At 37.7% G+C, this 16,327-nt stretch overlaps 1 protein-coding gene across 3 annotated transcripts in view; it reads left to right on the plus strand.

Moving 5' to 3' along the window:
* Positions 1-13,757, plus strand: part of LOC129266479 (nephrin-like) — a 39,689-nt gene extending 25,932 nt beyond the window's left edge. For 2 of the 3 annotated variants that reach the window (XM_064103434.1, XM_064103435.1), the window contains exons 13-23: positions 213-389; positions 814-1,098; positions 2,177-2,452; positions 3,447-3,755; positions 4,352-4,426; positions 4,932-5,144; positions 5,692-5,727; positions 6,064-6,198; positions 6,577-6,631; positions 7,733-8,004; positions 9,016-13,757. In XM_064103434.1, the coding sequence (XP_063959504.1) occupies positions 213-389; positions 814-1,098; positions 2,177-2,452; positions 3,447-3,755; positions 4,352-4,426; positions 4,932-5,144; positions 5,692-5,727; positions 6,064-6,198; positions 6,577-6,631; positions 7,733-8,004; positions 9,016-9,251 (2,069 nt within the window). In that variant the 3' untranslated portion in view covers positions 9,252-13,757. The remainder of the gene's footprint in view (positions 1-212; positions 390-813; positions 1,099-2,176; positions 2,453-3,446; positions 3,756-4,351; positions 4,427-4,931; positions 5,145-5,691; positions 5,728-6,063; positions 6,199-6,576; positions 6,632-7,732; positions 8,005-9,015) is intronic. The other variant, XR_010294373.1, reaches the window with a different exon arrangement.
* Positions 13,758-16,327: the final 2,570 nt, after the last annotated feature.

Below are 16,327 nucleotides of genomic sequence, written 5' to 3' on the forward strand. Positions count from 1 at the left end.
GATCAGGATATTTGGGGGATGAGGTTCACTCTCTTGGCAAGCTGGATATACTCACTTTTTTCCCTTCATTTTCGCTTCGGAAAGATACCTACATCCAGCTTGCCTCGAAGTTGATAGTTTTCCTATCATATTCACCAACAGTGATTATTGCTTACCATTATACTCATCATAATCATCAGTAATTTTGATTTCAATTTCTCTTTACACTGTAGATACTAACAACATAAGTACTGAGGTATTAGATGCAGAAAATGGAGGCAAAAGGACTCGTAGTCGTCTCCATCTTGAATCTGTCACCTCGGCCAACAATGGGGGTGTTTACCTTTGCCGTGCAATGAGCGATCTTGTTGTCGAGAGCGTCAACGATGGTGTCACACTTGATATCAAATGTGAGTTGTGTTTCCATGACACTTGTGATTTATATACCATAATAATGATGATGGTGATGATGATGATGATGGTGATGATGTTGGGGATGATGATGATGATGGTGATGATGATGATGGTAATGATGATGGTGATGATGATGGTGCTAATGAAGATGATGATGATGATAATGGTGGTGATGATGATGAATGACTACAACAACAACAACAACGACTAAGAGAGGTAGCCCCTCTGTACTGGTGGTCATTAAAGGGATGGTCCAGGCTGTAGATATTTATATCACAATAAACAGAGTAAAATTCACAAAGCAAAATCGGATAACAAATAACAAAGTTATTGAATCTTAAAGATTTGCATTATTCCGGTGAACAGTTATAGGCATGTCTTTATGTCTTTTGGTCTCTTTACCTCATTTCAATTTTCTAGTCAAACCCAAGATAACCACCCCTACTGGAATATCTTTGAGCAGCCATGAAGTTCCCGGTGACTTGGCTCTCAACTGTTCTGCCGAGGCCAACCCTCCCGATGTCACTTTCACGTGGAACAAGGACGCCGCCGAGATTAACGTCGCTGAGACGGAACGATATACGCTTGATGAGGAAGGATCGTTGCTTATTCACAACGTGTCGCGAGAGGAGGCAGGGACGTACATGTGTTTAGCAAGCAATTCGGAGGGAGCAAGCAATATAACAGCCACCCTAGATGTGCTTTGTAAGTTGAAATAAATTAATACTCTAAATGTAGTTTATTCATGATGTAGTATCAATACGTGGCATGCTGCTTTACTTTTAGTGGTGCAGAACATATTAAAACAAATACAGAGATAAACATACACATGGTGAAACATATTGGCCCAAATTCACAAAGGTGGTTTTGAAATCCCACAGTTGAGTCCATGGTTTACCGGGTATGCAGATTTCCTGTTTAAAATTACGCTTATTTTGCTGTGTATATTAAAAATGTCCAATGCTGATGCGTGCTTTTGTCACAGTGCGCCAAATTGACGCCTGTTGCCGTGGTTATTCACGCTATTTTATTCATGAGTCCACTGTTTTGAATTAATGAGTCCACTCTTCAAACAGTGGACTCATTGATAAAATAGCGTATCTATAACCATGGTAACAGGCGTCAAGTTGGCGCACTGTGATAAAAGCGCGAATCAGCATTGGAATTTTTTATACACGCGCCCGATATGTGCTAATTTAAGCGTAATTTATACAGGAAATCTGCATAAACCATGGATTCAACCGTGGGTTTTCAAACCCACCTTTGTGAATTCGGGCCAATATGTATCATGAATTGATTATGGACTTTTCCACAGCCCTTATGCTCCCACACACACACACACACACACCCTAACACACATAACAATATGGTCAAAAGTCACATATTTTTATTTGAATGTTTTATGAGTTAATGTAGGTATGTCTACAAGAGAATAAGAGAATTTGTCTAGTTGATCTCATTAGGCCTATAGCATAATGTATAATTTTAGCAATCTCTCATGACGTCATTACACAATGTAGTTATCATATCATTATATCAACATGTAAATCATTTTATTTCATCATTTGTTATTGTATATCATTATATCACAGTTATATATCTCATTAGGCCTATAGCATAATGTATAATTTTAGCAATCTCTCATGACGTCATATAAAGTAATAATCATATCATTATATCAACTTGTAAATCATTTTATTTTATCATCATTTGTTATTGTATATCATTATATCACACTCTTTAGTAATATGTTTTATTTTCATATGATCTTTGTCCACACTAGATTCTGCTAAGGTGACCACTGGAGAGGCAATCACCATCACCCTCAACACCCCTGGAGAGCTGGCCTGTGAAGCGGACGCCAACCCCAAGCCAGCAGGGTACATCACCTGGACCAGGCCGGGGTTTGACCTGACAGGTTACGCCCATGAGTATGTAGATGGGCGTGGCATCATGAGGGTGGATAACGTCACCAAGGCCGTCAGCGGGATGTACCTCTGTCACGCTGATAATGGCATCCCACCAGCAGACACCAAGAATATACAAGTTATCATTCAGTGTGAGTTAGAAAACTTGATGGATGGCGTTTTTATAGGTTGACTTATCCATGAATTCCCAATTTTGGCAATGATCATGAAATGAATTTAGAACAGAATCCAACAAAATTTACCACCCAGGTGTTAGTATGAATAAAACATGCGCCCAACGATTCCTGAAGAAGTGAGTATTTGCTGAAGAAACGAACAAGGCATAGGTGACGCCATACAAATAATGATAAAAAGAACTGTGGCATTCTGTATTGTGCATTGTAAAATGTCCCCTAAATTTTTTACAATGAAAGGAAAATAAAGATGTATTGTAAATATTTTATTGAGTTATCTTTTTCATGAATGTAAATATTAGTTTTATCAACTTTCCGCGGAATGTTACAAATAATGGTTTAATTAATTGTTACAATAATGGGTTCTGACATAGTCATCATGTAAAGATGATATGTAATGGCATCCCACCAGCAGATACTAAGAATATTCATTAATCAGTGTGAGTTATAAAGCTTGATGGATGCGTTTTTATAGGTTGATCTTACTATGAATTCCTATTTTGGCAATGATCATAAAATGAATTTAGAACAGAATCCAACAAAATTTACCACCCAAGTGTTAGTATGAATAAAACATGCGCCCAACGATTCCTGCAGAAGTGAGTATTTGCTGAAGAAACGAACAAGGCATAATGATTAAAAAGAACTGTGGCATTCTGTATTGTGCATTGTAAAATGTCACCTAATTTTTTTTACAATGAAATGAGAATAAAGATGTATTGTGATTATTTCAATGAGTTATCTTTTCCTGAATGTTTATATTAGTTTTATCAACTTTCCATGGAATGTAAATGATAATAATGGTTTATTTAATGATAACAATAATGGGTTCTGACGTAGTCATCATGTATATGGCTTTAGCATAGGTGCTAGATTTTTAGAGTGGTAATTGACTTTATGAGCTGTTCATGTAGACTGAATTTTATTCATCTTTTTTTTATTGTTTCCTTAGACCCTCCTGAAGTAGACCACTCCATGCCAAACAAGGTAGCCAAGAGCACCGGCCAGACCGCCCTCCTCCGCTGCAGGGCTGAAGGATCCCCTCTCGTCCAGTTCAACTGGTTCAAGGGGTCGGCGGAGGTCAACTTGACCAGTGACCACTACACGCTGGACATCAGACAAGATTTGACCTATGCTAATCGTTACGAGAGTCGGTTGATCATCAGTCAGATCGATGAGATTGATGATTACGGGACGTATGTCTGCAAGGCTTATAATGACCTGGGAGAGGCTCGCTTTGAGATACAACTGGAGAAGACGAGTAAGTCCTGTGGCCCTGTGACATAAAGATTAGCAATCAATCGTGTTGATTTTTATGATTAATCATAAATGATAACCTTAGAAATCACTCTCGTGATCAATTGCTGAGCTTCATGTTACCGGGTGCTTTGGCTCTTGTTCAGGGGCCTGTTGCAGAAAGAGTTGCGTTTAAACGCAAGTCAAAATATCAAGCGCAAGTCCCGAATATGGGTGCTTCATTGGCTGAAAATCAAGTTGCGCAAGGTTTTTTGAGTTGCATTTGATCGCAACTCTTTCTGCAACGGGCCCCAGATATGGCATGAAAATAAACCCTACCAATATTACAGAACAGTAAAGTGCCACTTGGTCTGTATCCACTGTGTATTTGGTCACATCCCACATGATGTAATCCCAATATGTCTAAAACCAGTTCATCTAATTAACAACCAGTTAGTTTTTAAAACCATTTTGTCTAATATCTACTTGGTCTATTACTCACCTAGTTTTAATTAGTCGACTAGGTAAACTGATTAATTTGTAAATATAGTTACGTAGTTAACTATATAACTTGTAAACCTGGTCATCTGAAACTATTATTTGATTCTTTTCGCTGGATAGGTCCACCTGAAGCCCCATCTAATCTTCAAGTTGTTGAAATCAGCTTTGATTCAGTCACTCTCAATTGGACCAAAGGTAAGTACTTACAGAATAGATGGATTGATGTTGTTAATGATTTAAGTAGGGCCTTGAAAGCATTTCATGATAGAAATAGTAAATTTCACTGACAACTTTTAGAAGCTACTGAAATCCTTACTTGTGATTGGCCGATAACAAATTTGTCAGTACAGTGAAAATCACATGATATCTGGATTTTACCATCATCTTGCATGTCCTTGCTCGCATGTATGGATTTTGGTTGCGTTCTGTTGTGGATGTTTGAAAAAGCTTCAAATTATCAAGCTAGAATGCAAGACCTCTGCTTTAGTTGCCTATTGACCTTGTATTAGCTGATTTCATTGCATTGTGTTGCGTTAGACTGTGATTGTCTGCGTTCGGGCAATACGCAGCTGAACGCAAGCCCCTAGGCTTCTAAAGGGAAACTGACTCAGTAAGGTAACAAAGGTAAATTAAATTCTGCACAATGACAATCTATAGAATTTTTCATTTTTGCTTTGCTCATTCTTTACCACCCTTCTAGGTTTTGATGGTGGATTGGATCAGACCTTCCAGGTCCGCTTCAACCAGAAAGGTGGGAAGCAGTATCAGTATGTTGACGTTTCACCATCCACTTCAACAACATTCACAGTATCCAACCTTAACCCCAACTCTGACTACGAGTTTACCGTGAGAGGGCGCAATGCGCAGGGAGACGGACCGTATTATCTTGGAATCGTGTCTGCCAAGACAACTGGTAAGTAGGCATTGTGGTTTAGTGCTTCTGAATCCAGCCGATTAAGTAGAGGATAATGGGTTCAAATCTTACTCCTTGCATTAATTTCCTTTCTGGGAGCTACTTTTCACAACCTGCCGTGTAAATCTTCAACATGTATAAGCTTTAACATTGCAGTAAATTTTGATTTTCCAGATTTTGTTTTAACTTTCCAGAGCTCTTTTGAGCATTTTGGAAGTGAAATAACCCCATGTCCCTGTGTATTTTTCTTCTGAGTTGATGGTATTTCCAACCTTTGTTTTTCTATTTTGTTGTCTCTTTTGCACAGAAGAACGATTAAATTAATCGATTGATAAGTATATAAATACAAATATTGGTACATGAATAAAATCATTATCAATTAAATAAGATTCAAACTTTGGTTGCAGTGATGGAAAATTGAGTGTACTGGCTTCATGGTTTTTCAGTGATGTGGGTCCTTATATTCCATGGACAGAATGTCTATTGTTATAGTTGCTTGTATTTTGAAATGTAAATTTGACACGTTTTCTCTTGTTTTTCATTTCAGTCAAGCCCACAGAGCCTCCAGTTGAAATTCCAACACGTGAGTAAAGAAATCTATAAGCACAGAATTCACAGAAGATGGTTTTGAATACCTGGTTTGAATCCATAGTTTGTGCAGATACTAATTATTTATGTATATTGAGAAAGGTTCCCATTGTAAGTGGCGGTTTTGTCCCAGTAATTCAAATCTGTTGGCTCATTAGAGCTTAATCCGTAGTGAAAAGGTGGAATCCAGCTCCCTCTAACAGAGATGTGCTTTGATAAGTTGATTGTTTCCCATTTTATGTGTACTCCATGAATTGATTAATTGATGCATAAATCTGCATAAATTCTCTCATTCTTTCAATCACTCTCTCGTTCTTTCTATCATTCTCAGGTTTATTGGTTGGTAACATCCCTCTCTACATGGTACTTCTCTTCTCATTCCTGTGCATCTTAAGCTGTGTTTTCATTAATATATTCCTTTGTTGCTGTCTCGTCAAACGAAGGGAATCAAGAAAGAAGGTCGCAGGTGAGCTTGAACTTTATGATAGATCAATTTACCAAAGGTCATCGCACATAGTCTGATTGGTGTATGATCTGTTTTTTGGAACAAATTACATTTTTCATATTTCTGATAATAGATACTTATAGCAATAGGCCTATTTTAGTTTAGGCAGTTCAGAATAATTTTGTATGTTCTTTTCTTATTTTTGTCAAGTTAAGTTCAAATTGAATTTGAATCATAGCTGATTGTCCCTTTGTTATGATGTTGGGTTTGGATATACAAAAAAGGATAAATTTGACTATTTCTGGGTATTTCTAGGGAATTGCTGTGTTATGGAATTACCTCTCCATGAATTTGGAAATTTAGATTAAGAGGATGGTGTTAATTTTGTTTTCCTTCCAGCAAAATCTTCATCGATCCAGAAGAAGACTGATGAAGTTGAACTTGTAAAACCAGTGTAAGTAATACTAGCTAATACTCTTTGTCAAAACAAATAGATATGTGTTCCAAGTGAGAGTAGTAGTAAGAATCCAGGTTTTAATTCTGGTTGATTCCCTGATAATGGTGTGGCTGGATTTACCTCACAAAATTTGCTCTTACCCCCTACATTTAAGCTCTACTCGGAATCCCGGGAGGGGGGGGGGGCAGTCAAATATATTGCTGTACACATGCGTGACCCAAAAAACGCGTTTAATTGGGTGTTTTTTTCAGTTTTGGACGCGGGCTGCACGTGCACATGTTAAGGGTATAAAAAACACTGATTTTGAAGAAAAAGAGTGGTTTTGAAAGACTGGTCACTGGTCAATCACGGGGTCAAACGTATTTAGGGTATGTATTTTTTCCAAAGTTTTTTAAAATGCTAGCCAAACATGTTTAGGGTACTGTTTTTACTCCCAAGCTTTTTCCCCATGGTCATATTCTGGCGACAACTTGTTTGGGGGCCAAAATGTGTAAATCAAGCCAGCGAAAAACTTGTGTAGGGGTTATTTTGTACACACAAAAAAACTTGTTTAGGGGGTCTTTGGAAATTACTTGGTCATGCGTGTGTACAGCAATATATTTGACTGGAGCCCCCCCGGGCTCGGAATATCCTCCTTCCATCCAACTCTTCTATTCTTCTCCACCACTCCTTCCATGTCTTCTTTGGTTACCCTGTAACATTCTGACCATCAAAGCATGTGGTAGAACTATGGTAATTTATGGAGATTAATAATGTCATGGATATAACCACCATTCTTTCCTTCCTATATTAAAAAGGTCTTCTCTGTTTCATGTACTGGTAAGATAATTTTTGTGTCTTGCATTGAAAAAACAAAAATTAATTTGAAAAAAAATTGCTGTGTTAGAATATATCACACTTGGACTTAACAATAGACAAACAACTTTCTTTCTTACCAGTCAAAAAAACAAACAAAATATGATACTCCAGCTTATTCATGTAGAGATCTAGCAGGGCTCGTTAGTGAAATTTATCCAGTCAAGATAATGTATAATATATTTTTGGTACTGTATGTTGATGCAGTCATTTATGGCACTACTTTATCATTTATTTTTGCAGTGAGCGCCCTGAGAGTCCTGCTTACAGCGACTCCAACACAGACAACATGTCTCACCGATCTGAGCATGACGATCGCTACTCGTACGACAATGTCAGCTACGACAGACGACGCTACGACGACTACAGCGATGGACGATCTGAAAACTATGACCATTACGATGACAGACAACCTCCTATCTCACCTCGTGTGGTCACTAGCCGAGGTGGACCAGGCTACTATGAGCATTCTACTCATAGACCACCTTCCTATGCTCAGAGCTGGGATTCTTATGGTAAGAAAAAAAATGAATGTTTGCTTTAACAGAGGAGATAAACGTATCAGTAATTTTGATTCTTGTCTCGCCTGCATAGCAGAGGGAGACTATAGGCGCCGCTTTTCTGATGGCGACGGCGGCGGCTACGTCAACATCAAATCTAAACCTAAGGTTAAGTTTTTTAAATGACATCATTACTTAGAAAGTATATGGACCTAGTTCATGAAACTTGGACATAAGGGTAATCAAGTATTACTGAACATCCTGCCTTGGTTTTAGGTTACATGACCAAGGTCAAAGGTCATTTAGAGTCAATGAACTTTGGTCATGTTGGGGGTATTTGTTGAATTTGAGCATCATAACTTAAAAGTTTATGGATCTAGTTCATGAAACATGGACATAAGGATAATCAAGCACACATCCTAGATCACATGATCATGGTCAAAGGTCATTTTGGGTCACTGGACATAGTATTGTATTATCATATGACTGTTTTCTTTTGTGAATAATTATTCAATAGCTGTTTTCAAAGTCAGCACCGCTGCTATATCAAATCGGGTTATGCAGACGAGACTGCCAGAGGCGTTCCATTAGTTTATTATTCACCATATGATATAAAAGCTTCAAGATCTATGTTAAAATGGAGATGGACGGTCAGCCAGGTACAATTGTCCTCTGCTCACCATATCGACAATATTCTACTTTTCCAACTTTGTTGAAAAAAATGGAGAACATTTGATAAATATAAGAGTTGGTCAGCACACTCATAATCTATTTCACTCTCTTATCAAATGTAAATGAAAAAATAGTAGTCTAGGGGTTTTACTAGTTTCGGTTGGTTACTGGCAAACAATATATTTTCTTGTATTGACAGAATAAATGACAAGATAAATGACTGAAAACTTATATCTGAGGAAATTGTTGGCAGTTGCCAGATCTATTAAAAATAGAACCCTTCTGGTTCCTAAAATAAATTCTGAATTTCCAACTGCATATATATTCTTCAACCTTATCTTCCTTACTTGACAGAAAACCCACCAAGCACTGGTCTCTCTGAATCCCAGATCGATGACAACGAGGAACGCGAGTATGCCGACATGCTACGACGTCAGCAGAAGGCCCAGTATATGGCCCATGGGGGTGCTATCCAGCCCCCTACAGCTCCGAGCCCAGTCCCCAGCAGCCTCGGGAATTTTGTGCCCCTACCTAAAGGGGGCTCTGCTGCCCCCAGCCAAGTAGGTAGTGAAGAAGGTTACCTGGTGTAGTCCCACAGGGATGTTGTTTTTCAACTGTCTTGTTTTGTCATATTGGTATTGCCAAAAAGAACCGATTTGCATATAATCTGTTTTCAATCAGTACAAAGGATTCAGTTATCCATTGTGATGTGCTCTTTCATTCTTTTTTTTTTACTGCCGAAAAAGGGTTGATTATCATATGGATAAAGTTCTGATCAGGACAAATAAAGTTCTACATAAATCTTGCCAAAAGGGTTGATTTTTATCTTATGCTTAAAGTTCTACTTGGTAGAGAGAAAAAAAAGGTTGATCATTGGACTACCCCCTTTGTCTTAAAACCATTGTATAGTAATGTAATTAGAACAGAAGTGTGAAAGGTGGAGTATGCCAAGGATTTGTTTTTGTCTTAGTGTTTTTTCGGCATAGCATGAGACATCAGTATCTCAAGAACATCCTTTTACATTCTAGTTTATTTCAATCCAGTTTTGCCAAACGGCCTTGATCTTACCGATGCAGAAAGTTTAATAAACCTTGCCAATCTAGGTACTAACTGATTACATTTGACAACAGTACAGATTTAGTTGGTAGCGAGGATCATTAAAAGTTTATCAATATGGGCAGAGATCAGTACCGGCTGCACAGGAACCCTGTTAGCACTAACGGTAGGCCCATTCACATCTTTTAAATTGTCCTGTCAAACGTTGATTCAAGATGTAAGTAACACATTGTGAATAAAGGCATTGCTGTGACATCACATGGGTCCGTTTCATAAAGGACTTACAACTGTTGTAACTTTGCCATAATGGCAACTACCATGGCAACAGGGCTCAGCAGCCAATCATAATCAAGGTATCATGGTAGTTGCCATAATGGCAAAGTTACGACAGTTGTAACTATGAAACGGGCCCCTGGTTGTAACAGGGTCTCTCTCGGCGTATTGTTAAGTCTTACAACATTTCTGTGCGCCCAGTCTAGAATGTTACCTAATGACAGGACTACCCACTTGAGTGTGAAAGGAAGTTCGCCTTTGAGTCTTCCTGAATTGCCTTGAAATGTACTATAGAATTTATTAATGTGTTCATATATATGCAACCTTGTGTATTGTATTCTATGTCAACATTCCTATACATGTAACTGACTATTTTGTGAAAGCTTCTTGTACTTTATACAGAACCAAAGACATGTATGTACTAGACCAAATTATAGCCCAGTCTGTGTCATCTGTATTCCAACATTATCATAGGATGACTTATAAATGGTTAACCTGTTGAGTACTGAATTTTAGGATTTCTATTGCATTGTCCTGGGACCATCCGGTTCCATTAGGCAATGGGTTAAAGTCACAAGAATACAGACAAAAATCTCTGTAGCTGAGGATCAAAGTCTCAAGAAAAAGAAGGAAAAAAATCTTTGTCTTGTTGGGTATTAGCCAACTTGTCACTTTTTTAAAGAACATATTTTTGATGTTATATTAGTTCAAATGACTGAATGATGAAAAAATGTCTATCATTAACCTTTTGAACCCTGAATTATTAGGGGCGGCGGTGATCCATACCCTGAATTATTTGCACGTATCGACCACATTCACAAACTCCCATGATGCGAGAACCAACAGCATCTTCTCCCCGCTAGTACCCGGACCGAGCCGGCTGAAGTTGTTTACCTTCTCGTAGACCTAGTCTACAAACAGAAATATCAACTTTAGTGTCTGTTTTGGGCTCAAAATCACTGTTTTTACAGTCAGATATATCAATTGCTTCCCCATAGTAAGCATGTGACTTGCCGCGTATTACACCGTGTATTACCGCACATACGACACGAGCAACCGCAGAAAAGTGGCATATTTTTGCCATTTTTTATGCTAAATCCTTCCGAAATCATTGCCAATCTTGACTGAAATTATCGACTAAATATTCCTACACGTATTAGAAAGATGACGTCATTTTTAAAAGATCACCTGACATTTAGAATCCATGTTTTTGAAGTCACATGGCTGTAGGCCGATCGGGTATTTGCGCGCTCACTGGTAGGCCGAATACCGGCCTATCAGGTTCAAAGGGTTAAGGGGCCATCAGTTTAGACATGTTTTTTTTAAAAAGTCTATACCAATTGGTTAACTTGAAAATGGATTTCGACGTAAGATGAGTTATCTCTCTTATTGTAACCTAGTTGGCTTTGCGTACAGCACTTACAAATGTAGGTCCTTGTACACATGTACAAGTACACGCCTGCATAGTACATAATTATTATGTATTTTTACACTATTGTTTATTTTCCCTTCGTCTTTCTTTCCACCCCTTTCCCCCTTACAGAAATGTAAGCATGCTATAATGTAGTAACTAGCTTAATAGGAACCAGCTGGTGGCTAGTTTATCTCTTTGGGGCATGATTCATTTTCCAAAGACCCTAGCCATTGCTATGTCAGGAAAAGGGCATAATGGGTTCACGAGTGATCGCAAGCTTATGAACAGTGAATGCTCACAAACAGATCACTCAAAATGTCTGCATGTCTGTTACAAACTTCATAGATTAGCCATAAGGGCACTGTTACAGAAAAGTTGCTATTATAGAAAGTTTGCTTTTCAATGGTAACTACCACGGTGACGATACTCAACCAATCAGAATCAAGGATTTTATTTTCAGGTAAGATACCATTGGATGGCAAAGTTACCTTGTGAGTAAATTTTATGCAATGGGTCCCTGCTGGTTGGCTCATAGCATGCTTTCAATTTCTGTTCTGTCCTCCCCCTTATACATGTTTTTATTCTTTCCCTTTCATTTTCATTATCTAGATGATATTCTAAGTGGAGTGTTGCTGCTTCAGTATTCTTTCGTATCTGTATATGCATAAGAATGTATAGCTATCTTGTGTCCTTCCTCTATGTATTGTATGAGTAAAACGTATTAGCATACAGATATATATATGAGTTGACTTATGCAGTGTATTCAGAGGTTTCCATGATTTTGTTCTTGTATAGAAGTGGAAAATTTGGCAAAGTTTGGCTGCCAAAAGTAGCAAAAACGATATGACGGCAAAGATGTTTGCTTGCTGGTATTCACTATTACAGTAGAACTGTAATATATTGCTGATTAGGTATTTTGTTAGCTTTGAAGTCTGTGATGGCGATATTGCTCCCTGCAGTTACTAATTTTCAGATGATCAGGTTATGTTCACAGATCACTTTTTGAGCTTAGGCTGACTGATGCAGAGATAGGTGAATGAAGTATGCCAGATGTTTTTGCCATGCAAAAATCATCGGCTATTTTCATATTGCTGTTCTTTGGCATTATTGTACCTTCAAAATAGATTACATATGATGTATACATGTATGCTTTTACATCCTGCAAAACAGTAATTTTATCTCTGATCTTGTGAACCTGTTTAAATATGTGTGCATAAATAAATAAATAATAAAATACATAGGTGAGGCTAAATTGCCATTTCACCCCACCTAATGTACGTGGGGGGGGGGGGGGGGAAGCTTAGCCAACTTATTTTTTTACACCTAGGGCCAAAGGAGCCAGAACTGTCAATCAGAGATATGCACTCATAAATGACTACAAGATTACAAAATTATGTTTGAGATAAGCAAGCATTACCTTAGCAATGGTTGGTCAGAAAATTTGGCATGTGTGAAAAGGAAAAAATTTAATATGGAATTAAGGATAGGACAGGGTTAAGAAAATCCAGTGTAAAAAGTGTTAAGGAGACGTACGTTATGAATAATGTGCTATCATGAGAGTTTCTGTTTTCCTCTTAACATGGTAATGCATGTATATACCATCATCTGATGAATTTACATGATTAGAATATATATCTCATTTTCATTCTTTTTGTTTCATTAAATAGGATGTTTGGAAATGGTGTTTGATGCTTAGGCCAGATTTAATGAGCTAGAACTGTTTGAGATTTATGTCACAATTGGCTATCCATAGTTAAATCACAACAATAAGTGACACACGTAATTATACAGGTATATGTATAAAATGAAATGTACATTTGATCTATTGTTAGCTTCATCCATTTTCCCCTAATTATGTCCCAAGAATTGCAAATGAATTATATTTATAATTAATGAATTTTACTTATTGTATACCAGTATATCCAGCATTTTAAAAGAAAATAGAAGAAGAAAAAGTAAAAGAAAAAACAGAAAAAGGAAGTTATTATTAATGAGATGCATTTATTCATCTCATTAATTCATCATCTATAAAAGATGAGATTTGGAAAAAAAGTGAGGGGGGGGGTTACCTTTTATTGTGTATAGTTTTATTGTTGTTAGTATCCTTTTAGTAAGAAAAGTTAAATCTTCATGCTCTATATATTTTTTTTTATCTTGCCAGCATTTATCCATATTTTGTATCCTTTTTCGTGTAGATTCATGAGTTAAAGGATGTTTACTCTAAAATAATGTACTTTTCATGTATTTTCATCACTTGAGTTTTTTTTCATCCGATTCATCCTGTATGTGCCAAGTAAATTTTTGCTTCAATGAACTTGTTTTGTACTTTGAATAAAAAATGAAGATCTTTTACAGAATTCTTATTTAATGTCATTTACTTTTGTGCTGTATTTATATCCTAAGATTGTTTTGTTTGTTTCAAAATTATTATTCTTATGGAAGCTTAAAACTTCCACCAAGATGTTCATATAATCATCTAGTTATATCTACATCCCTTACAAAAATGACCAGATGAACATCTGTGTGGCATTTTTAAGTTTCCATAGTTTCTATTGACAATTTTGATCCTGTTAAAATTTAGCAAAAAGCTGGCTTAAATTCTATCTTTAAAAAAAGGGAAGGAGGGATAAGTATGAGGAGTAGGACAAGAATGGAAGGATGAGAAATGTAAAGAGATGGAAGAGAAGGGGAAGGAGGAGAAAGAAGATTGAAGAGGGGGAGAAAAAGGAGAGGAAGAAAAGGACGAGGGGAAATAGGAAGAAAAAGATAACTAAATAGATGAAGGAAAGGTAGAGAATGGTTGAAGAGGTTTTAAAGAGAAGGAAGTAAAGAAGGAGGAGAATAGGGAGAGAGAAAGAGGACACAAGAAAAGATGATAGATACCGAGTCAATAGAATAGACTTCAAGAGGAAGTTCACAAAATATTGAAGGTTTGTCGAAAATCTGTTAGTTATTACGAAAGTTTTATAATTTTTATTTTTTCTTTATTTGTGACGTCATATAAGAGCAGCTGGCCCATTGAGTTAAACAATGCAAACATTTTTAACTTTTTAATGGTGCACGATAAAAAAAATCTTTCAGGAAGTGAGTGTAAAATAATTTTTTGATACAGAAGGTACAATATAACCCATTTTCATTTTTCTGAGAAAATGACATTTCACTGATTTGCGATGCATGGGAAGCTGTTTCAATATGTCACTAATGAAAAAAATTAAATTGTAATAACTCTTTGAATCTATGATGGATTTTCCTCAAACCCTGGTTGCTAGCTTACAAGCATTCATGCTTTCTTAGCAATCAGGTAAAAAATCACCACCATATTTAGCTATTACCATTCTCACATTCCTCTGATGCAGTCTGTGGCTGCCGCCCTTTATCTGGGTCAAAGGGCGGCAGCCACAATAAAATACAATTGCTGTAGACATTTACGCTTCGTACGGCATGAGTGAGCGAGAAACATCGGTGAGGATGACGTCGCTGAAAGAAGCAACCAGTGATGAGGACCTGCAGAGCGAAGTAAGTGGTAGCAGTAGCAGAATGAGCAGGATATCAAGTAGATCAGCAAAAAGTGAACTTTCTGCCCGTAGAGCCTCACTGGAAGCTAAAAAGGAAAATGAAAGTAAAATGCTAATGTTGCTAAAAGAGGACAAAGAAGCTAAACAAGCCTTTCATCAAAATAGGAAGGCTGTTCTTGTCCCGGTTCTTGTACAAAAAATGAAGACTCTCTTGAGCTTGAAGAAAAAGATATGGAAAATGTCTATCTTAGTGAGCAGAAAGTGATTGCTGCTCAAAAGTCTATAGTAGCTGCAGACATAGAAATCTCAGAACTGGCTAAGTTGGAAGAATGCTGCGAAGATGATAGTGAAACTGATGATGAGGTTTCTATTAAAGGACTGACGCGGGAGAAAAAAAGTGAAAGTATGGAGCGATTCTTTGACTCACAAGAGGAAGTCGCAGTGAAAAATGTCAAACCTGAGCCTCTTGTGGTCAATACTCCACCAGCTAGTAGCCCAGCAGTGCAAGCAGGACGGGATACAGCCGCATCGACACTGGAAGATTGCCTGCAACAGCTGACTCGTTTTGTAGCAGGACAAAACGCAGCCAGTAACCAACTAGCCGCATTCAGTCAACTCCCTAAAATCGACGTACCAATCTTCTCTGGTGATCCTCTGCAGTACACGCTGTGGAAAATGCCTTTTACTGTACCATGGATTCAAAGCCAATTGGTGAGCAATACAAATCGAATTATTTGAATGCATATGTCAGTGGCAGGGCTAAGGAGATAGTAGAGCATCATCTTTTGATAGGAGGGAGTGATGCATACCAAGAGGCTTTGAAGCAGCTAGAGGACAGATTTGGTGATCCAAATACAATAAGCATCTCGTACACTAAGAAACTGACTTCATGGCCGAAGATCTCAAGCCGTGATGCCAGTGGACTGAGGGACTTTGCAGATTTTCTTCAGAAAGTTGTGGCAGCCAAGAGAAGAGTCTGCAACTTGGGAATTCTGGATTACCCTCAAGAAAATGTAAAGCTAGTGGAGAAGTTACCAGGCTATTTGGAGGGAAAGTGGCGTGATGAAATCGATAGATGGCGTTCTCATAAAGGCCCACAAAGCTTCCCTTCGTTCACAGAATTTGCCAAGTTTAATTGTTATGAAAGCTGCAAACAAGGCAAATATCCCTGAGATGGAGCCATTATCTAAGGAGACAAAGCCGAGCTTCCAAACGAATCAAAGGAGTGTGAATGCAAGGACCTTTGTTACAAACGGACAAGATAATGAACCAAGCAAGCAGTCCAAGGTATCGTCTAAGCGTAGGCATGGCCTCTTCTCAATGTGCCCTTTTTGCGAGAGAGATCATCATATTGAAGATTGTAATCATTTCGCAAAAAACTCTATCCAGGTGAGAAAGGCTTTCTTCA

The sequence above is a fragment of the Lytechinus pictus genome, chromosome 8 (genome assembly GCF_037042905.1).
Source record: "Lytechinus pictus isolate F3 Inbred chromosome 8, Lp3.0, whole genome shotgun sequence".
Lineage (NCBI taxonomy): Eukaryota > Metazoa > Echinodermata > Echinoidea > Temnopleuroida > Toxopneustidae > Lytechinus > Lytechinus pictus.